Below are 23,430 nucleotides of genomic sequence, written 5' to 3' on the forward strand. Positions count from 1 at the left end.
TTTGGCAAACAGCGTTATTGGAAAAACAGACGCAAAAAGTAGAAGCAGCAAGAGGCCAAAAGGAACAACCATTTTTATGCAGCTTGGTGGGGTTTTATTAATTATATGAATAACGAGGCATACGGCAGAACAGAATCCATAGTTTACAGTACAGTTTGGTGGGCATGAAGTATATATCCTCATGTCCCTCTTTTCCCCTATACATTAAAATTGTTATTGACGCAAAATACATTTTACTAACGCTCAACAATTTAAGCATACGTGATAATATACATCATTTCATATCTGTAATGATTATGATATAAACACTTTAACACAACTTTGTTAATATATTCAGAAACATTCATCTGAGCACATTCTGCTGCTTTAATTCTCATTTTGCGTAACTGTGGCATGTTGTATGTCTGAATGTGAGACACAAACACACCTATGAACCCTCCGCCCAGCAATGGGCATTCAGAAACATTGCTGCTTCTGGCTGTGCAGGCAGAGCACAGCCGCCCTGGCTAGTAGCTGAGAAGGGAAAAGATCCTGGGGTGCGGATTTACTCTGCTGCCCAGCTCATTGGGGTGCCCCTCCCCGTGAGCCCCTCCGGTCAGCAAAAGGAGTCTCCAGCCAAGTTAAAGAACCAAAAGAGCCGTCAGTAGACCTGATCTGTATTTGTTGCAACAAGGTTCAAACACACCAAGAATAGAAACCCTGAGCATCGGGTTGCGCAAACTTTTAAGACCTCTCCCCATCTCCCATAATACATCTTTCAACAGCATCACTGATACATCACAAGTATGTCACAAAGCAGGAGTGTTTGGCATGTAGAACAATGAGCCCATCTTCCTTACTCCTGACTCCTTTTAAATACCTGCTTCCCAAGATTAAAAGCATTCACAAATACCCCAAGCTGCAAGGCTTTCCTGTGCTTCTCCTTTGAAAGTATCAGGATTCGACCCACCATCCCGATGGGCTTCTGCCCGGGGTAAGTGCTGCCCTTAACTGCCTCCTGCCTCCTATTGTGTGGCTAAGTTCATACCTTGTGGAGGGGGACGGAGTATGGGACCCTATCCTTAAGGGATTATGGAGTCAGGGGGAGCCCTGGATTCCCCTCTTTCCAAGGAGTCATTAGCCTTTGGAACCAAGGATATCCGTCAAAGTGTTGAATTTTGGCAATTATTTGATGTTTCTACAGTTTTCTATATTGGATAGGCACAGGAAATAGTCCAATATATGGTATTTGCTTATTGCTACAATTTTATAGACTGCTTTTGTGAGCCTCTTTGCTGTTGTCTTCTATGGTGCTTGTGTCAATGGTCATTTCCTGGCCTTAGTTAGAGGCTGTGGTGAGGACATGGGACTTTTGGGGAGTCGTTTAACTGCCCCCCAATCCCTGGGCATCCACAGCCCTCTCCTCTCCCATGAATCTGCCCAATCCTCTCTCTTTTAAAGCTGTGCAAACTTGGTAGCCACCGCTGCCTGCTGTGGAAGGGAGTTCCCCTGTTTACCTATGTGGTTCATGAAGGCCTTTCCTTCTATCCACCCTGAATCTTCCAACAATCTCATCAGAAGAGATGGAAATTTCCTTTATATCCATTTTCACAATAGCATGAACCTGCCTTTGCCTGCCTGGACAAGGGCCTTGCAAATCAAAGCAAATGAGACTAGAAACATATTACATATACATATGTTGTTATTATATACTTGAAATAATTTAATTTTTAAAAAGTGATATAAAAGAAGAGAGTGAATTTTGGGTGGCTGGGCGACACCTGAGGCAGGCGATGGTGGTTTCATCTTTCTGCTTGCTTCTGTTGTTTGAAGCGCGGCAGTAATGAGTTATCCAATGTACCCTCAAGTTTACTTGGGTAAATTATTAAATTGGTGGTTATATAGAAAGTAAAGAATGAGAATGGGGATGGTTAATGGGGTCAGGATGCCCAGATTAGGAAGAGTAGCCGACAGGGAGGAGTCCCTTCTCCCCAGAAGCGATGGGATTGTCCTGCTCATGATTTAGGCATCCTCTTTATGCGAAACTGCCATGCAGATTTGCCAGAGCAGAGCATCCTTGGCAACAGCAGGGGGGGTCCCATTACTCAAATGACTTTCCTAAACTGCTGCAGAGCCCCTTTCAAAGCCTTCGCATTAGTGACCAACTACCTGTGACTAGAAAATGGATTTGTTCCTTGCTGGGATAATACGGACAAACACCCTTCAAGAAGGCAGAACCTTGGGGCAAGTGGGTTGCACAGCCAGGACAGCCGACTGCTGGCAGAACCAGAGCCAATTCAAGGTGGGTGTGGGTTGCGATGGACTCCCAGGATGGACCTCAAATTTCTTCTTGTTCCTCTTCATTTACCTGCCCTTCACTGAAAGGTCTGCAACATTAAAGCGCAGCATTAACAATGGTTCCCAAAGTGGGGGCCTTGATGGGATTACCTGGTGAGGAGCTAAGAGCAGGGGGGGAGACTATAAGACTTTGAAAAGCTGGTTTCATTGGATCCAGTTTACCAGCTTTCTTAAACAAGTTTTCACTTGATTTTGAATAGATGCACAAGTAATTTTTACTGTTTTTATTGAATTTTATCGAGTTACTGTCGTCCTTCCTCAGCTGTGCAAACCACTATTGTGAGCAATGCATTTTAAAGGGTAATTTAGTGGCCCCAGGGGGTGGGGTTTTGGAACCAAGGGGGTGGGTCCCCCCAAATGTTTGGGAACCACTGTTTTTGAACAACTTTCCATGACTAGGGAAATCTTCCCCAAAGCAGGAGCAAAATCTGCACATGCAGGGGGGCAGCTTCTTAGGGTCCCACCATGGAAGCTTGCTGGATTTACCGTATCTTCAGTGCGCCCCCAAAAGATATACTACTTGCTATTCTTTATATCCCACCTTCCTCCAAGGAGCTCAAGGTGGCATATATGGTTCTCCCCTGTGCTCACAACAACCCTGCGAGGTAGGTTCACCTGAGCATTGTAGAATGAATGGCCCAAAGGTCACACCCAGTTACCTTCATGGCCAGGTGGGGGGATCTGAAAACTGCTCTCTCCCAGAGGTGCTAGGTCGGTGCTGTGACCACTACACCACACTGTCTCAGCGCCTGAAGGCCCCAGTCCTGCCACTCACCACCTGGCCCAGGGCGGGGCCTGATGGGCTTTATAAAGGACTGTTCCCGCCGCTGCTGCTGGGCAGAGAGGTCTCCATTTTGTTTTGTTTTTTGTTTAAATTCCTGTTATTTTTTACCTATGTTATTTTAAACTGTATTAAGGATGTATTCTTAGTTTTAGTTTTAGAATTTGATTCATGTCGAAATTGTTTTTCCATTAGGTTGTGTATTTTTTGATGTGGTTTATGTATTGTTTGTGACTTTTGTAATTGTGCTATTGCTGTATTGTTTTGATATTCAATTGGAAGCCGCCCAGAGTGGCTGGGGAGACTCAGCCAGATGGGCGGGGCACAAATAATAAATTATTATTATTATTACTTCACCACGACTTCCACAAATAGAGCAATACGAGAGATAAAAGCCCAAAGCAAATGTACATTGCCTCATTACACAGATTTTTCAACACATAGTGTAGAGTTTTCCACTGGCGCTGAAGTTCACACTTTCCCCTTCCACTTCCAGCTTTGATCTGCAAACAAGAGAGAGAGAGGGAGAGGGAGAGGGAGAGACAGTCAAAAAGATCCAGGATTAGGTCTCCTTGTTTATTGTACTCTCTCGGGCAACATCCCCAATACACTTCTCTCTGTCCTGTCCATGGGATTTGTATCATGTTCTCATGCAGTGCAACTTGTACCAGCTGCCCCAACTTCTGTATAGGATAGGGGGCACCTGGCTTGCTAGCGGTACATGTGGAAAGGATCTAGGGGTCTTGGTGGACCACAAGCTGAACAAGAGTCAACAGTGTGATGCAGCAGCAAAAAGGGCCAATCCTATTCTAGGCTGCATAAACAGAAGTCGTGTGTCCAGATCCAGGGAAGTCCTATAGCCCCCCCTCTATTCTGCCTTGGTCAGACTAACCCTGGAATGCTGCCCTGTCACCTGTGGGCAGAAGGGGAGCAAGGAGCAAGCCAGTATATTCTTCTCTAGGGAGGGAGTGCCAGAATTGTCTGGGAGCCCCAAGCTTCCACTGAGAAGGCCCTCTCCCACGTCCCCAGCTTGTGAGAGTGGCAGGACCAAGAGAAGGGTCTCCCCTGAAGATCTCAGAGCCCAGACATGAGGGAATATGTTCTTCCAGAGAAAATAATATGGGATTCACTGACCTTTCCCCACACCAGGATATGCTGACTGCGGTTTTGTGCTGGCCAACGCTTTAACCCTGGGAAATCGACTTGGTCGGTGTCCTGGCCCTTGCTGCTGGGTGAAGAACTCCTCCAGTTTCTGCCAAACTCTTTAATGCGCAGATACACAGGGAAGAAAAGGGTTAAAGGCACTGCGTGGCCAAACAGGAGCTACATGCTCCCTGAAGTATGCTGCCAATTTGCACAAGAAAACCAAACACCTATTGTCTCATTTGGCCCTAAGGCAGCCCTGGGCTTTGTTCTCACCTGCAAACTGCGCTCACTGAATGTGTGTTTGTGGGGCGTGAGGTTGCTCCTTCTGACCCCATGCAGCAGAAAGTGTGCTGGGCACCTGCTAGTGTAGGAGGTCCCAGCTGCATAAAAAGCTCCCCTCCAAGAGCCCCTTTGCATCTCACGTGGGTGGAAGTCAGGGGCAGGACCAGAGGGCGCTCTGCACTTCACCTGCCTCAAAGCTTTTTGGTGAGCCTGTTTTAAAGCTGAAAACCGGGTTACCATCTCCTGATGGGAGGTACCTAGACCAAGTCTCCCGTCATGGGGGTACAATTCACAAGCCAGAGCATCCAGGCAGGGCCAAGTTCTGTGTACAAGGTTGTCCTTACTTATAGAACCATAGAGTTAGAAGGGTCCTACCTTTCCACCCACGGCACACGGGATGAATGGCTCACCGATAGCTAGGAGGCTGTTGTGCAGGGCTCTGTAGAGAGAAGGAAAGCATCATGGGCTCCCACCAGATGTCAAGGAAATAAACAACTATCTGACTTTCAGAAGACATCGGAAGGCAGCCCTGTTTAGGGAAGTATTTAATGTTTGATGTTGTATTGTGTCTTGATTTGTTGGAAGCTGCCCAGAGTGGCTGGGGAAACCCAGTCGGATTGGCGGCATATAAATAATAAAGTATTATTATTATTTTTATTATTATTATTATCATCATTATCATTGTTGGTGTTGCTATTATTATTGCTATTATTATTTAGGCACCAGACAAAAACATTTGTCTTTACTCAGGCCTGTCGCTATTAAAGAATCTATGGCCTGTGAAAGTGTGGGGGAAGAGGACTGCTATTATGTTATTTTATTATTAGGCTGTTTTATTATGTTTTTATCACTGATGTAATACATTTTAAATGTTGTACACTGTCCTGGGATCTTTTGATAAAGGGTGGTATATAAATTGAATGTCAAGCAAGCAAGCAAGCAAGCAAACAAACAGCAGCAGCAACATGAAGAATAGAACAGGGAGTCTGCCCTGATAATGGTGATCTTCAATGTTTACAAAGTTGGTGTAAGATTTAATTTGTGCCAACCTATTGTTTACCCTTTGGGACATTTCAAATGCTTGCTGTAAAGATTTTCAGTGACAGTATCACTCCGAGCCCCCCCCCCCAAAAAATCAGGCAGCTTAGATGTATATTTTTTTATGAAACTATTTTTTATGCTGGGTCTTTATTTGTGGTAGGAGGTCTTGCAAGAAGGACCATGGCTAATAGCATCCTTGCAAGGCAAAACAATGTACAGTGTTCCCAAGACACATCGCAAAAGAAAAGGGACCCCCTTACATCCTGAAGCCCCCCTTTAACGTCCACTTTGGGATGAGAAGTGTGGATCTTGCAACTGAAGATACTGACCATCTTCCCCCGAGGAGCATCCTGGTCTGAAGCGGTGGAGAGACAGGTGCCCTCTACCGTTGCATTGATGGAGGCATCCTTGTTCCTGATGGGAAGCAGAACACAAGATATCAGGGCTTAGATCTGAAAAAGCAGGGACTCCACTCTTGCTTAGGAGAGGATTTGCTTTATACATTAAATGCAACAGAAACTGAATACTGTGATCAGTTTCCCTTGACCTGGTTTTAGGATTCTGTTCTTGATTTCAATTACAGTGGTACCTCGGGTTACATCTGTTCTTCTGTAACAGGGGTCAGCAACCTTTTTCAGCCTTTTCCCCCAGACCATGTGGTGGGCCGGACTATATTTTGGAAGGAAAAAATGAAGAATTTCCTATGCCCCACAAATAACCCAGAGATGCATTCTAAATAAAAGCACACATTCTATTCATGTAAAAACACACTGATTCCCAGGCCGTCCGCAGGCCAGATTGAGAAGGCAATTGGGCTGTATCCGGCCCCCGGGCCTTAGGTTGCCTAGCCCTGTTCTGTAACACACACACACAAACTCTCTCTCTGCGCATGTGTGTCTGGTCTGGAGCAGAACCTCAGCCTGGATGCAAGGAGCACATCTTGAACCCGCCTGCAAGCGCTGAACCAACTGCTTCGCTCACTGTGTGCAGGATGAGAGGGAGAGGGAGGGAGGCACTTTCAGGACACTCCTTCCCCATCTGATTCCTCCTCCCTGCCTCTGGCTCAACCAGAGCGCCCACAGATCTGCATCCGACTCCTTGAAATCCATTTCTTACCTCTGCTGCTTCTTGCTGGAATTGCACCACCCATATAAACTGAAAGAGAATACTAAGAAGGGAGACAGGGAGAGAAAAAGAGACATTTAATCAGGGCTTTTCTCAGGCAAGCTGGAAAGATGAAAGATTTAACTTATAATAATCAATAACTGGTGTGCTCTGGTCCATGGGGTCATGAAGAGTCGGACATGACTAAACAACAACCACCAATAACTGTCTAATGCGGAGTGGTAAAAATATGGGTTGTTGTTTAGTCGTGTCCGACTCTTCGTGACCCCATGGACCATAGCACGCCAGACACTCCTGTCTTGCACTGCCTCCCGCAGTTTGGTCAAACTCATGTTCGTAGCTTCGAGAACACTGTCCAACCATCTTGTCCTCTGATGTCCCTATATGGGTAAACTCACTTTTTTCTGCAAGCAGGAGTTGAAAAAATGACAGCTGATGGATAAGGGATGTTTTTAAAGAAACGGATGAGAAATAAGATATAAATTTGTAAGATAAGCCACAACAGGAAGTTATGGACACATCAAAGAAGGATAGATGGGAAGCCAGTGTTTTGGGGGGGAACAAGTGAATTTGTTTTGATTTGGCATCCATTTGTTAAAAATTTGGAACATCAATAAAAAGTGAATGGAAAAAGAAGGCCCTTGGAGCTAAATCTCTGTGTCCGGGCTGGACGAGGGCCAGAGAGGAGTGTCCCCACAGAGAAAGAGCCCCCCTTCTAGCTGCCTGAGAAAGTTGTGTAGTGGTTAGCATGATGGAGTGGAAAAATCTCGCTAAGAAATGTTACCATCTTCTAGTATGAAGCTGAAACCCTATCAAAGTAAAGGAAAGAAGTATCCAGTCTCAGGCTTCACGTCTATGTTAAGATGAACTATAGCAAAATAAGGACAAAGATTAATATTTCAGTCTCATTCATTGGGAGACAAGACTCACAGGTCTGTGGTGTTGCAATTTTTCAGCACCCCCGTCTGCACACAAATTTAGCAAATTTTCCTTTTCGTTTTTAGGAGAATGCAGAGACCACCTTGCACAGGATTGGTGTTTGCCAGAAACCAATCTGAATATTGCCAAGTAATTCAAATAAACTTTTTCTTAACACTGTGTAGGCTGCATGGTGCTGGTACTTCACACTGGCATCTTGAAGATGGGAGTATTTCAACCCTGACCTTGAGGAGGACCAGCAGGGAAATCCTAGGCCACCATTAGGTAACACTCCTACTCCCAAATAGCTACAATGCTAATTATCAGCCAAGCCTGTGACAAACAGCAACCCCTTCATGTTAGAGTCTTGCTGTCATCCAATTGTCCTTGCTATATATATATATATATATAGAGAGAGAGAGAGAGAGAGAGAGCTTATACATTAAGTATTGCTTACAGACACAGACTTTGCACAGGCAAGTATATTGGGAACGTATTTATGCAAAACACAGCAGGTTGAAAATAAGCATACATGCATTTGGATAATACCTATAAATTAGATATGTATATATGGAATTTTCATTGTTAATGCTTTCTTTTATGTTGTTCAATTATACTGTTCTTTTTTTAAAAAAAATTAAAATAAAATGCAGAGACTGGAAGACCCAGGAAAGATGAAAAGAATGATAGAATGGGAAGGGGTCCTGAGGCTCATCTAGTCCAGCCCCTCCAAGGCAGGAATCACAGGTCAGAAAAAAGCACTGAATTGTGGAATTGGAAGGGCTCCCCAAGGGTCATCTAGCCCAACCCGCTGTGTGGGGATGTGGCGGACCATGCTGGGCCCTTTGGCCTGACCCACACACCCCACAATACAAAAATGGAAATGTGAAAGAGCTTTAAAAAATAAACTAAAAAGGAAACTGCAATTTTCCTGACTCAGCTCCATGCTGTCACTCAAGCTGTTCACATAATTACAATCCCATTGACAGTCTTTAAGGCCTCGTCATGGCCACTTACCCAGTCCTGTCGTGGGTGGCCGTTGTGGCCCATTGCAACGGGGCCGGATCCCTGGGGGCAACGCTGCAGAGGTGGCCAGCAGTTGGGTGGGAATTCTCCATGGCGACTGAGCAGAATGTTGGGTGTCCGCGGCAGCCTTGGTTTGAATTCTGGCCATTCCGGCCAGGCCAGGCGGACGGGTCTTGGGAGCAGACCTGCCTGAGTGCAGCGGTCTTCACTCTAGTCCAACCCCATGGCCATAAAAGGCCAGCTGCCCCGATCCCTGGGACTACAAGGCAGCTGAAGAGCAGAAAGAGGAGTCGGAGCTGTGCGGCAGCCGGAGGCAGAGCGCGCAGGTGACCCATTTTGTCAATGATTTTTGCCTTCAGGTAACACAACAGGAGGGGGATCACCCCCTGGAATTAGGCAGGGCATGTGTGGGTGGGGTAGAGAGAGACTCATCTGGAGAATGGCCCCTGGAAAAGAAACCACATGGCTGCATTTTTGGGACTGGCAGTTGTCCCTCTGATTGCCATTTTGTGCATCTTGGGGGGGTCTCACTATTACATTGGTGCACCCCCTTCCTCTCATCTCCACAATTGTGGGCAAGTGGTCCTTCAGCTTATCTGCACTTGTCCCCCATCTGCCCTTAAAAACCAAATCCTTTGAAGCCACGCACATTAGCAAAGCTCGCCAGCGTGCCTTAAACGATTAGAAGTTCATTTCCTTCTGGCAATGTGTCAGGGAGGGGGGGGCGTTATTTTCAATTTCACAAAGGACCCAATGCACAGAGATGTTTCTAAGGGGAAGCATTTTGCATGAAACGGTTCTCAATTCGTTTCAAGTCTGGCAATGTCCACGGGGATGCTATGCTGAACTGCACCGTGACCTAAGGCACAATGAATTTGTTAGAAAAACTTTTGCCTGGACTTAAAATCTGAGGACTGCACTTGGAATAAATTTGCAGGACAAGCTGTGATTTCGATGCAAAACTGATGAAAAGCTTCACTTTATAGATACAAGTAATAATATATATAATTTTTTTTAAAAAAAATTGCTTTGCAGAGGACAGACCCACACAGACTCTTCCTCATTCCTCTGTCCTGCCTGATTATGCTTCCACGGAAGGTTGCTAATCAGCAGCACACCAAACAGAACTAAAAAGTGTTTTCTTTTTAAAAAATCAAATCAAAATATAATTAAAACTAGCATATTCATTGCAGTATGTCATTAAGTGGAGGGAGGGGGAATGTTTAATGAAGCAGTCGAGTGGCCTTGAGAGGGCTGAGCTGAATGGCTGTTTGGACTAGCAGACATGGAAACTAGCAACTTGCAGTGCAGCTGAGAAGTTGCTGCCTCACGTCCTTCAATGGGGGGGGGGGGGATGCTAGCAAATAGGGCCCCAAAGAGCCGCCATCTACACGGCCTGACCAGCTTTTTCAGAAAGTGCTCCAAACACCGTTGAGGCAAGCCCGTCCACCACAGCCCTGGATGGGAGCAGGTCTGGGGTCAGAATCCAGTGGCCAATGGACCACCCAGTCCACCATCCCGTTCTCCCGGTGGTCAACAAGATACCTTTGAGAAACACACAAGCAGGACCCGAGCGCAAGAGCCATCTCCCCTCCTGAGGTTTCTAGCAACTGGTACCCAAAAACAGAGCACAGCCATCATAGCTTGTAGCCAACAATGGCCCCCTCCTCCTGCATTCAACTGTCCGTTCCTCTTTCAAAGCCGTCCAAGCGGGTGGGTCTCCCTGCCTCCTGCAGGAATGAGTTCCATAGGTTAACTGCACTGCTTGAAGGAGGGCTTATTTTTAAAACCTTTCCCGAATCTTCCAAAATCCAGCTTTTGAGGCATGTCTACAAGTTTCAGTTTCACTCCGGGTGCCCCATGGCCATAAAGGGGGGGGCTGCCCCACTCCTTGAGACTGCAGACATTCTGCACTTCTTCAGGTGTGTGTTGGGAGGGAGGGTAGTTCACTCTTACAGTGGCTCACCCCCTTCCTCTCGTCTCGACAATTGCACCATCACAACATGGGCCCCCCTAAACAGCTATTATAATGCATGTCAGCTTAGCAATAGGATAAAACTATTGGGGGAATTCAATGCAGTAAGTTGGAGGACGTGGAAATAAACTGTATCCCTATAAAAGTAATACTTCTTTTAAAAGTAAACTAAATTTCCTACACTGATTTCAAAAACCCATTTACTTACATGACTTTTAAAATTTGGACAAAATAGACAAAGCTCTTTGTCCCCAGCACATCACCCATAATGTCAATACTGTTTCACCCCATCTAGAAATAAACTAAAAACCTGTAACATAGAAGGGTGGAAAGAAAAACAATTGTACTACCTGAAAGATTTTTTTGCAAAAAACGCAAGGCTGCTTACTATTAATGAGCTACAAACTTAATTGGGAAATCCTCAAATACGGTGGCTATTAGGACATCATCTATGGTAATTTCTAATAAACTCTAAGATTAAAACTGAAGCCACAAGACAATTAACATCATACAAAAAATAATAGAAGAAAATATAGCAACTAAAGGATTAATATCATCCCTGTATAAATCAACTATAGAGGTGTATTTCCCTCCCCAGAGGGAATAACAGAGAGGAAACTGGGAGAACATCCAATATGCAATATGCATATTGTTGTGTATTAAAATAATAGCACAGCCAAGTATGTATTGTAATATAATATACAGTATAGAGTTTATTGTATTGTATTGCAGAGTTTATTTGAATGCATAAGTTCCAGCGGGAACGTATATCATTTGCTGGTTCAGAGTGCAGGATTTGGATCCGCTGCTGGATTGGTTTACGCTGGAGGCAATCCTTGCCATTGGTTCCCGCCAAAATGTATCTTTTCCCTGCTAGTTCTCTGTTACTATATAAGTCCCAGTTTTCCCCATTCCCTGCGTTCTGGCTCTTACTTGTTCTTTGAAGTAAAGAGATGTTGTACCAGATCCTCGCCTCCTGCTTCTTATTTGCACTGAGCTGAAATCACTGAAGACCCACTACACAACATGCTGGCGACGAAGGTGGGATCCGGCTTGCCGTGAATGGATGTCAGAGGTCGGCATCCGGAATCAGAAGAGGAGGAAGAAGTCATAGACGCTCCTGAGTACACCATGGCAGGAAGTAAAATCATTGAGCCATTTAATTCGGGAACTGCAGAAGCCTGGGATTCATATCTCCAACGTTTTGGTTTCGCTGCTACAGCGCAAGGAATCACCAACGACGACAGGAAAAAGGCAGTCTTCCTGAGTTGCTGTGGGGCTGAGGTTTTTGAGTTGGCCCGAGGCTTGGTGGCTCCTCTCACGCTAGAAGCAGCAACGCTGAAGCAGATCATTGACCAGCTCACGAGGCACCTTGCCCCAGCAGCAACCACGACAACACGCCACATCGAGTTCCATAAAAGGAGGCAGAAGGATGGTGAATCAGTCTCCATATTCCTTGCAGAGCTGAAGGTCCTGGCGAGGCACTGTAATTTTGTGGCCCTCGAGGAAGCGCTGCTTGACCAGTTCATTGGAGGTCTGAGCAGCAGTAAAGCCCAACGTCGGATCGCCGCAAGGTAAGAGGTGGATCTAGCAACGGCTGTGCGCGAGGCTATAGCCACTGAGACCACAGAGGGGGAGAAACAAAAAACCCCACAACAAAGTGCCAGGCCAGCAGCAGAGGCAGCTCATGCTTTGAGCAGTCAGGAGTCCAGCCCGTCCCAGAGTCCATCCCGTGGAGTTGGATCCCTGAGGCTTGGTTCATCTGGTAAAAAAGGGTAAAAGCTAGAATGCCCTAGTTGCGGTGGGGCGCATGAACGCCGGAACTGCCGATTCCGGAACGCCACGTGCCGAGCATGCAATAAAATGGGCCACATCGCTCGGGTATGCAGGTCGGCTACCGGAGGAACATCGGAATCCCCACGACCATTCCGGCGACAGGCAAGTGCATCAACGCACGTGTTGGACGACTGCAACTACCTCACCGAGATAGAGGGCAAGACCGTCCAGTTCCCTGCTCAGGGGAAAGCATCAATCCGGGTCAGCATCGAGGGCCATCCTTGCCAGATGGAGGTAGATTCTGGTTCGGGGTTTACGATCGTCTCGGATGAGACAGCGAGGTCGTTTTTCTCAGGGGGTAAGTTTCCTCCATTGGAGCCTTTCCCCGCAACATTACAATCTTACTCTGCCGGCCGAATACACATCCTTGGAATGTGTTCCGTCAAAGTTAACTTTAAAGACAAAAGGGCCGTACTTAAGCTGGTGATCGCCAAAGGGAAGCGCACCAGCCTCTTGGGAACAGACTGGTTTCCTGCTTTAGGGCTGGGCACATCCAGACTGAATGCAATAACAATAGCCCCAGGATCATTTGATAAACTTTATGGGGAGTTCGCATCATTATTTGATGGCAGTCTGGGGTGCTATAAAGGGCCTCCCATTGACTTCAAGTTGGACCAAGGGGTGGCTCCAGTTCGCCTCAAGCCAAGACGCGTGCCATTCGCTTTGCAGCCCAAAATAGAGGCAGAACTCGACAAGCTCCTCCAGCAAGGGGTGTTGGCACCAGTTGACTCTGCAAGATGGGAAACCCCAATAGTGACCCCACTAAAAGCAAATGGGGAAGTGTGCATCTGCGCAGATTATAAATGCACAATAAATAAGGCAATTCAGGGAAATTCCTACCCCATTCCAGTGGTGTCTCAACTGCTGGCGAAATTGGCTGGGGGCAAGGTATTTGCAAAGATCGATCTCGCTCAGGCATACCAGCAGCTACCTGTAACGCCACAAACAGCAGAAGCTCAAACTATTGTAACCCACAAAGGGGCATTGAAGGTGAACCGATTGCAATTTGGAGTAAGCGTGGCCCCAGGAATATTTCAGGGCATTATGAAGAGGTTATTAAGGGGGGTGCCTAGCACCCTTGCGTATTTTGATGATGTTTTAATATCGGGGAGGGACCCCCACGAGCTGGAAAGCCACATCAGACTGGTACTCAAAAAGTTCCAAGGAGATGGGCTCCATCTAAAAAAGGAAAAATGTAGCTTTGGAGTTCCTGCGGTGGAGTTCCTCGGTTACACCATTGATGCTGTGGGAGTGCACCCCATGGAAAGCAAGGTTAAGGCCATCGCCAATGCCCCCAGGCCCAACAACAAAACTGAACTCCAATCTTTATTGGGTCTGGTGAATTTTTACCACGCGTTTTTACCGCACAAAGCGGCAGTGGCAGAGCCTTTGCACAGGCTTCTGCAAAAGAAGTGTGTCTGGCATTGGAGAAAGCCGCAACAAAAGGCTTTCGAAACCATTAGGGGAATGTTGTCTGCTGAGAGCGTTTTGGCCCATTATGATGAAACAAAACCCCTTGTACTCGCTTGCGACGCATCTCAATATGGACTGGGAGCTGTGCTCAGCCACAGAGAGGTGGATGGGTCAGACAGACCCATTTCGTTCTACTCAAGGACTCTTACGTCCACCGAGAGGAACTACGCGCAGATAGACCGAGAGGCTTTGGCTGTGGTAGTAGGTGTAAAGAAATTCTACGACTATGTGTATGGACGATCGTTCTTAATTGAAACGGACCACAAGCCATTGCTGGGCCTGTTCAACCCCCACAAACAAACCCCTCAAATCCTGTCCCCTAGAATGCTCAGGTGGTCAATTTTTTTAAACGGGTTCCAATATGAGATATGCCATGTGAAAGGGAAATTGCTTTGTCACGCAGACGCCCTCAGCCGGCTTCCACTCCAGGGGGCTAGTGATTGTGACCCGGCACCAGCCGAACAGGTCATGATGTTAGAGACATTGCCAAGCGCTCCTGTGACTGCGGAAGAAGTTGCGGCCAGGACTCGAAACGACCCCACACTCTCCTGTGTCCTTGCCTGGGTAGGGAGGGGGTGGCCCAGTGGGGGCCGAGAGGTTCCGCCCATTTTTAATGCGGCAGCATGAGCTATCCCTTCATAAGTGGTGCGTACTCTGGGGGGGACAGGGTAGTCATCCCTAACCCACTTAAGAACCGCATTCTAGAAACCTTGCATATGGGGCACCCAGGGATGGTCAGAATGAAATCCCTGGCCCGCTGTTATGTGTGGTGGCCAGGGATGGATAAGGAGATAGAAATGTGGGTACGCACGTGCAAGGCATGCCAAGAGGTTCGACCTGAGGTTCCCAGGGCACCCAATTCATTGGTGGGAACAGTCCAGAGCACCATGGAACCGTCTTCACATAGACTTTGCGGGGCCCTACCAAGGGAAAACGTTTTTGGTTGTGGTCAATGCATACTCAAAATGGTTGGAAGTAGCATTAGTCCCCAGTCCCACATCAGCAGCCGTTATCAAGGTATTAAGGCAGCTGTTTGCCACGCATGGTCTGCCAGGAACGTTGGTGTCAGACAATGGGGCAGCATTCGTGTCAAGCGAGTTCAGAGCTTTCCTCGCTGACAATTTCATACAAGGAGTGACCTCTGCCCCTTTTCATCCATCGTCTAACGGTCAAGCAGAACGAATGGTGCAAACTGCAAAGGGTGCTATTTCCCGTCTACTGGAAGGTGACTGGGCAGCCCGAATAGCTCGTATGCTGTTCTTACAGCACGCCACTCCATGCACAGCCACGGGAAAGTCACCAGCAGAGCTACTGGCTGGTAACAGCCCTGGACTTTGTGCATCCAGATAGGATGCCCTCCCGTTCGGCACGGGAGCAACCACAACCCGAAGGAGACAGAACGAGATACTTCAATCCAGAGGATCTCGTTTGGGTGAGGAATTATGCCAGAGGTCCAACTTGGGTCCCAGGGGTCATTTCGCGGGCCAGTGGTCCCGTGTCATATTATGTCACGTTGTCACAGGGTCAGGTCTGGTGTAGGCATGTGGATCAGCTGAGGCGCAGAATACCCAGCAGGAGTGATGATGAGGGACCAAACACCCCCACATTAAATGATGAGTTGCCGCCCCCAAGTCACCTTCACTGATTAATGACCCACCAGGGCAGTCAGAAGGTGAGCTCCCCGCTGGGAATACAGAGCTGGCAGAAGATAATGAGTTGGGGGGGGCCTTTAGGAGGGACAGCTGTAGCCGATACTCCCGAGACCCCTCAGCCTCAAACCCCTAGTGTCGCAACACCTGAAGTGAGACGATCTAGTAGAAGTCGCAGGAAGCCACAGTCCCTGAAAGACTTTGTGTGTAGTTCTCACTAAGTGTGTGTGTGTGGGGGGGGTGTTGTGTATTAAAGTAATAGCACAGCCAAGTATGTATTGTAATATAGAGTTTATTGTATTGTATTGCAGTGTTTATTTGAATGCATAAGTTCCAGCGGGAACGTATATCATTTGCTGGTTCAGAGTGCAGGATTTGGATCCGCTGCTGGATTGGTTTACGTTGGAGGGAATCCTTGCCATTGGTTCCCGCCAAAATGTATCTTTTCCCTGCTAGTTCTCTGTTACTATATAAGTCCCAGTTTTCCCCATTCCCTGTGTTCTGGCTCTTGCTTGTTCTGTGAAGTAAGGAGATGTTGTACCAGATCCTTGCCTCCTGCTTCTTATTTGCACTGAGCTGAAATCACTGAAGACCCACTACACAACAGAAGGGGGGGGGGAAACAATTGTACTACCTGAAATATTTTTTGCAAAAAAACGCAAGGCTGCTTACTATTAATGAGCTACAAACTTAATTGGGAAATCAAATACGGTGGCTATTAGGACATCAACTATGGTAATTTCTAATAAACTCTAAGATTAAAACTGAAGCCACAAGACAATTAATGTCATACAAAAAAACAATAGAAGAAAATATAGCAACGAAAGGATTAATATAATCCCTGTATAAATCAACTATAGAGGTGTATTTCCCTCCCTCCCCAGAGGGAATAACGGAGCAGAAACTGGGAGAACATCCAATATGCAATATGCAAATGTAAACTTATATGGTAGGTGTGTGTATATGCCTCAAAGATATATGTCATGAATATGTGTGTTTATTATTTATTGTTTATTACTGTTTATTATTGTTTATTGTATTGTTATTGTATTTCTGATTTTTCCTTTTCCTTTACTGTGAAAGGGAGATTTATGTGACAGTTAGGGCTGCAAGGTGGATGTCGTTCCTGTGTGTGTAACTCTTTAATAAACTAATAAACTATGATTGCAGTTTAGTAAAGACTGTTTTAGCAGCATTGCTTCCTCACTGCTGAAGTCCATTACACACACCCCAAATATAGTCTGGCCCAGCACAGGGTCTGAGGGACGGTGGACCGGCCCCCGGCTGAAAAGGTTTGGGGACCCCTGGTGTTTCATCTAGGCCAGCGGTTCTCAACCTCCGGGTCATGACCCCTTTGGGGGTTGAACATCCCTTTCACAGGGGACGCCTAAGACCATCGGAAAACACATATTTGCGATGGTCTTAAGAACCGAGACACAGCTCCTCTATCAGTCTCCAGTCGGGTCCGCCCACATACAGATACACCCACAAATGGCAAAAGTGACATGGAGGGTAAGAGGATATTTGATGCAAAAAGTAATAAAGAATGGATTATATTCAAGGATTATCTGAAGAATTACTGTGATAGCAAAAAACCTCCTGGAAGATCTTGAATGAGTCTTGCAATGTACAAATAATATAGGTAAATTAAATGTTTCTATTTAATTTTTCTTTTTCTTTTCTTTTTAATTTCTTTATCAAAAAGCTTTATGAAAATCGTGTAATAATATGACACACTGTAAAATATAACAAGGGCAATTTAGCCTTTTTTTAGAACATTCGGAAGTCTAGGCCTTTTTAAAATTTATTGTACGCTGGAACCTCGACTTGCATACCGCTTTTTACACGTACGCTTCAAGTAACGACCTTCGCAAAACTGGAAGTAGATGCTCCGACTTCCGAACTTTGCTCCAAGACACAAAGGCCTCGCCGGCAGCCCAGAGCTCACCCCACTGGCTGCAGGGCACCGCTGCGGCCTCCGCTGCTGGGGAGAGGGCCCCCATCCTACCCCCGAAGCCGCGGAAGAGTAGCCACCTGCAAGAGGCACAGCAGGGCACACCGCAGACCCAAACCCCGCCGAGGAACTTAACCTGAGGAAGTCCAGAGAAGAACCTGGCCTGGCAAGGAAAAAAAGTGACCCTGGCCGAAGTGAACCAGCTCTTTTCTGACCCCCTGCTGATAAACTGGAAGTTGGGGAACGAGGAAATTAAAGAGGTTATGAGAAAATGGGATCAAGACCTAGGTTGTACAATTGAATTGGACAAATGGAAAGAGCTCTGGAGAAAACACTTAAAATTTACGGCCTTCTACTTAATAAGGGAAAAATTCATGAAAATGAAATACAGGTGGTATCTAACCCCTGTTAAGTTGGCTAAAATAAATAAATCTCACAATAATTGTTGGAGGTGTAAAAACAAAATAGGAACATTTTATCACATGTGGTGGTTGTGCCCAGAGATAAAAATTCTGGGACATGACTTACGAGGAAATAAGTTACTGAAAATTACATTCTGCAAAAAAACAGAAGCATTCCTTTTGGGAATCATGACAATTAATATCCCTGAAGATTATTCCTTTATGTGACAACGGCAGCAAGGGTCTTGGTGGCTAAATATGGGAAAGAAAATCATATACCCACCAAAGAAGAATGGTTATGCCAGCTGACCGAGAACTTGGAACTCGCGAAGCTATCAGATGTATCAAGACACAAATCTAATACAATAGTTAAGAATGGATGAGAAACAAGGAAGTCAGGGTACCGCTGATCTGATAGTTGTGGGTCTCGCAGGCGAAGGAACTCTCTTCAGCGGATCTTGCGCAGAACCAAGAATGCAGAAGTCAGCCCCCCCTTTACATATGCAATGCATCCTTCATTAGGCAGGCCATTCTTGAATCTCCAGAAAAGCAGCTAACACATGGGTAGGCAAACTAAGGCCAGTGGGCTGGATCCGGCCCAATCGCCTTCTAAATTTGGCCCACGGATGGTCCGCGATGATGCGGGAGAGGTGAGGGCAGGGGTGTGTGGGAAGGTTACGAGCCGCGAATTGCAAAGCGGATGCAGGGTCCTCAATAGGAGCCTGTGCGTGTGGGTGGAATGGAACACTTGGCGGGGCGTGACGCTAGCTCTGCCCTTGGATCCAGGCACGATTCGAGGTAGATTTAGAAAAATTTAAACCAAAAATCCCCCATCCCATTGCACCCAGCAAGACTTAAACTGCTCCCCTCCCCGCAGAAAAAGAAAAAGATCAATTGCAACTTCTCTCCCCCCTCCCTTACCATGGTGCCTGACATAAGGAAAGTTTGGCCCTTCTGTATAGTATTTTTATCCATGCACAATATGCCCATTCGTAGTACAGATATACAAAACATACTTTGCAGGGAATGTTTGATGGGCTCAGGGATATACAGTATTTTTAATAAAGAAAATAAATAACTAAAAACAACCATGATTAACGAACTTAAACAACTCCTCACCTACAATAATACAACCACCAGACTAGCATGGACACTGGTACCAGAGCCTGCAATAAACCCAGATGCCAACTTTGCTGCCACGTACACCCGGACAACACCATTACTGGCCCCAACAACATCCAACATACCATCTCAGGACTATTCAATTGCTCATCTTCTAACATTGTGTATGCCATCAAATGCCAACAGTGCCCTTCAGCTCTCTATATTGGCCAAACCCTACGCCAAAGGATAAATGGACATAAGACATCACAGGCGGCCTCAGCTAATCAAATCCTAGATGTTCCCAAACAGGAAATAAGCATTCATTCAACAAAAGGACCAGTGCCAATAAGTTATATGCTCACCATCTTGCTATTGGTAACTTTGTAATTAAAATCCAAAGGGTCAGTCCATGAAAATGTGGGGGGGGGGATTTTTTTTTGGTAATAAGTTTTTTAAATAATTTTTTTACATGTTATGTTTGTGTACACATATCAAAGTGTTTTGGCAACAAAACAAATTATTCCCAGAATGCTTCATTCCAAAATGGCTGCCACCTGAATGTAGCACATGTTGCAAATGATTTTGTTTCTGAATTTAAACATACATTAAAGGTAAGATAAAATCTATTCAAACCATGAAAACAATGATCGTAATATGTCTATTGAAAGCTTAAAATGTCATCTTTCAATTGCAAATGGTCTATATTGCTCCAATTACATTCTTAATTGGTATTGATTGATGTTAATTATTGATGATTAAGCTGTAAAGTGAGTTACCAAAACAAGTTATTTTTAGAATATCTTTCTGAATTGGAGCTTCAGAATTAAACTTTTCTGCATTTTCCTTCTAGGCAGTAGATGCAATGTAATCATGTAAGCATTTTAATTTTATGTTACACTTTGTGCCCTACAAACACTATCAAAATGTGTAACATGAGTTACCGCAATTATGGTAACTCACGTTACAGTGCTCACTGTGACGGTTTTGAATTGTTTTGGTATATTTTTCTTTTTCCAATAAACTTCCACATAATGTGTGCCTGTGTAAGTATCATGAAAACTATATGATGGCAATAAATTCTTTGCACAGTTGTATGCCAGGAAATTTTCCAGCATACAGTTCTGAATTTCCCAACTCCTTGATCTGTAAGGAACCAAAAGAAAGCTGTTGGCTGGGGAAATGTGACAAATGCAAAGGTGGCAAACAGAAACTTCATGAAGCTTTTGAAAATATTCCGGAATGCATTTCAGCAACTTGGAATATTTGGGGGGGGGGGAATGAATATGATAGGTTATGCAAGATGGTGGTTGAGGGGAGTGCGAGAGACCTTGCTTGTCACATCAGAAGTATGACGGAAACTTTTATGCAGCACTGTTATATAAAAAGGGAACAAGCCAAAGCCTACCAAAAACAGAGAGAAGCAGTAGGACGAAAAGACTTTGATCAGAAGACTGCACTTATACAGGTTGACTTTTCGGGAAATTACAGCTGTGTGGCACAGGATGAAATTCAAAGTGCCCACTGGAAACAAAACCAAGTAAGCTTGTTTACTTGCTCAATGTGGTATAGTGGGAAGCACCACCCATTGGTTCTTGCTTCTGACAACCTAGATCATTCAAAGGAGACAGTGGTGTGTTACATAGATTTCATTTTGCAGCAGATTCCCAAAGAAGTTGACATAATTAATGTATGGTCTGATGGACCGAGCTCACAATTTAAGAACAAATATGTTGTGGCTGCAATTGCTGCTCTTGAAAAAAAGCACCACAAGAAAATAAGGTGGAACTACTTTGCTACATCGCATGGCAAAGGCCCAGTTGATGGCATAGGAGGGACCATTAAGCGTCAAGTTTGGAATGCAGTGAGAGCAAGAAAGCAAATAGTTTCCAATGCCACTCAGTTTGTCACCACAGCAACTAAAGTCTCCAAAGTGAAAGTAGTGGAGATGACACCAGGCCAAATCATTAAAAGAAACGCTACGCTGAATACAATGAATATTTTCAAAACTGCACAGCCAGTGAAGGCCATATCAAAGATGCACCATATTAAGATTCTGGAACACAAACCTATTTGCTCCATACTTTCTACAAATAGTGATGAGTAACTAAGCAGACCTGTGAAGTCATTGGCGTAATTTCCCCACCTACTATGGTTAATTCAAGTTAATTCTAAACTGTCTCTAATATTCATGTTTAAATATTTGTCAAAATTTCCTAAATGACAAGAAAATATTTACCTTCATAGAATTCCAATGCCCAAAATTATGATTTGAAAAGTAACATGAGTTACCATGTTATGTAACGTGAGTTACCATGAGAAAAGTTATTCAATTAATAACCGTTGAAATTAGAAATGCCAGACCACTATGCTCTGAAAGGCAAGGTTTCTGTAATACTCTTACCTAAAAAGTTTTTTTCTAAATTCATCATGGAGGAGGAAAAAGAAAAAACAGTGGGTGCATAAAATTAAGCTGTCCAATTCATGTAATGTGAGTTACCACACAAAAATAATTTTTATTTTTCATATTTTGAAATTAATATAAAAAAGTAATAAGATTCTATAATAACCAGGTATGTATTATATACACAATTATTTTATTCAAGATTGCTTCTCAATTACTATGTTTAGATATTACTTAATTGTCACAATCGTAAGTCAAATGTAACGTGAGTTACCATGGATTTACCCAACAGCATACAGCCTATACCCTGAGACAGTATACATTGATGCAGTTGTGCCACGGAGAGAAAGTGACTTATAATCGGGGGGCAGCTGCCCCCTTTTGGCTATGCTATGCCCATGATATGGGGGGCAGCGGCACAGGAAGGAAACAAGGTCGGAAGGGGGCCACAATCAGAAAATGGTTGGGAAACACCGAAATAGTGTGAAGGACGGTCCAAAAATGGATTGTAGTTACTTCTCGTTTTTCCCTAGGTTTCAAAGACTACGGGTCTCTTGTTGCTGCCGCACACCTAAAATCCATCCCCTAGTCTGCAAGGAAGAGGTGGTGGCAAGGATAGCAAAATGGCATTTCTTTGCCACTAGCCATGGTAAAAATCCGTGCAATGGAGTAGGGGGAAACAATTGGCAAAGTTGTCTAATCTGTTAAGGTCAATAATTATAGGCCCATCTCCCTGTTAAATAATGATTATAAGATATTCGTGAGAATCCTGGCAAACAGATTAAAAACAGTAATGAAAGATATAATACATGACGACCAGTCAGGATTTCTGCCAGAAAGATATATAAAAACCAATATGTGAATTGTCATTGATTTAATAGAATATCTGGATCGTAAGCCAAGCAAAAGGACAGGATTTATATTGGTGGATGCGGAAAAAGCATTTGACAATCTGTCAAGATGCTTCCTGCATAAAGTATTAGATGCTTCCTGCATAAAGGTTTGGGGAATTGAGATGTTAATTGCTCTTAGCTTTGGCTCTTAGCCATTGCGCGTCGTCTTTGCTCTTTTGTTATGGCTTTTCTCTTCTGCTTTGTGCCTTTTGCCTGCGAAGCTAAACCAGCACCTAACTGCTTGAGCCCTACCAGTTGAATTTGAAGTTATATTATGAGGCGGAGTGCTTGACCTGGGTAAGGGATTGGGTAAAATTGGAGAAAACAAAATTTTTAGACCTTGAACGTTTCAATTGCAGCTTTGGTTGGCACGCATATCTAAATTATGAAAAAGCCAAAATAAATGAAGAATTTTCTAATCATATATTAAGAGGCACATTATATAAGGTATGGAACAAACATAAAATGTATGCATAATTTTATACGCCATGGTGGATCTCACCAATAGAAGCTGATACTATTAAGAAGTTGAATACTAGGACAAACTGGCCCACATACAGACAATTGGTAGAAGAATGTCAAGGCGATTATAAATTAACGACATTTGAAGAATTTAATTTTTTTGGAATAGATAATTGGCAATATATGCAGTTGATTAGTATATTTAATGCAGATAAAAAAGGCTTTGCAAAAGAAAATTCCAAATTTGAAAATGAAGTGATCCAAAATAAAAGGAAATTATTATCTAAAACATATAATCTCCTATTGGAGTAGGATTTGATGGATGAAGGAACAGCACAACATCAGATACAGTCCCAGGTGATCACCTTTCCCCTAAATTAAGGGCAAAAGTCTTAAACGGGGAATTTGCGGACATGTATGATTTGGTCCCACCTACAGAGGAGTTGAGTATTGGTGAGAAAAAGCCCTCTTACAGGAAACGTAGGGGCAGGTCCCCGAGGGTTCCTAGGACGTTCGAGAATTGGCTTCATGGTTATCAAGCATTTATGGGAACTATAGTTGCTGCGTATCCCAAACGTGCACTGCATTTGTGGCCTACTTGACTAACATCAGGACAGCATCTCTTT

At 44.7% G+C, this 23,430-nt stretch overlaps 1 protein-coding gene across 1 annotated transcript; it reads right to left on the reverse strand.

Moving 5' to 3' along the window:
- Positions 1-71: 71 nt before the first annotated feature.
- On the reverse strand, positions 72-21,664 carry LOC148685193 (uncharacterized). The gene is made up of 6 exons (XM_088674812.1): positions 8,648-21,664; positions 6,704-6,755; positions 5,917-6,001; positions 4,922-4,985; positions 4,253-4,380; positions 72-3,621 (listed from the first exon to the last, which is right to left on the reverse strand). The coding sequence occupies exons 1-4, from the start codon at positions 8,802-8,804 to the stop codon at positions 4,953-4,955; spliced, it is 327 nt and encodes a 108-aa protein (XP_088530938.1). The 5' UTR covers positions 8,805-21,664; the 3' UTR covers positions 72-3,621; positions 4,253-4,380; positions 4,922-4,952.
- Between the last annotated feature and the right edge of the window lie 1,766 nt (positions 21,665-23,430).

The sequence above is a fragment of the Zootoca vivipara genome, chromosome 7, assembly GCF_965207765.1.
Source record: "Zootoca vivipara chromosome 7, rZooViv2.hap1.1, whole genome shotgun sequence".
Lineage (NCBI taxonomy): Eukaryota > Metazoa > Chordata > Lepidosauria > Squamata > Lacertidae > Zootoca > Zootoca vivipara.

Bases quoted from the DNA above. Each gene is read 5' to 3' on its own strand.
- LOC148685193 (XM_088674812.1), bottom strand. From the start codon at position 8,804: ATGGCCAGAATTCAAACCAAGGCTGCCGCGGACACCCAACATTCTGCT. The intron at 6,002-6,703 runs GTAAGAAATGGA...GCTTCCCATCAG, and splicing joins TCCAGCAAGAAGCAGCAGAG to GAACAAGGATGCCTCCATCA. The intron at 4,986-5,916 runs GTCAGTATCTTC...TTCTCTCTACAG, and splicing joins ATGCTCCTCGGGGGAAGATG to AGCCCTGCACAACAGCCTCC.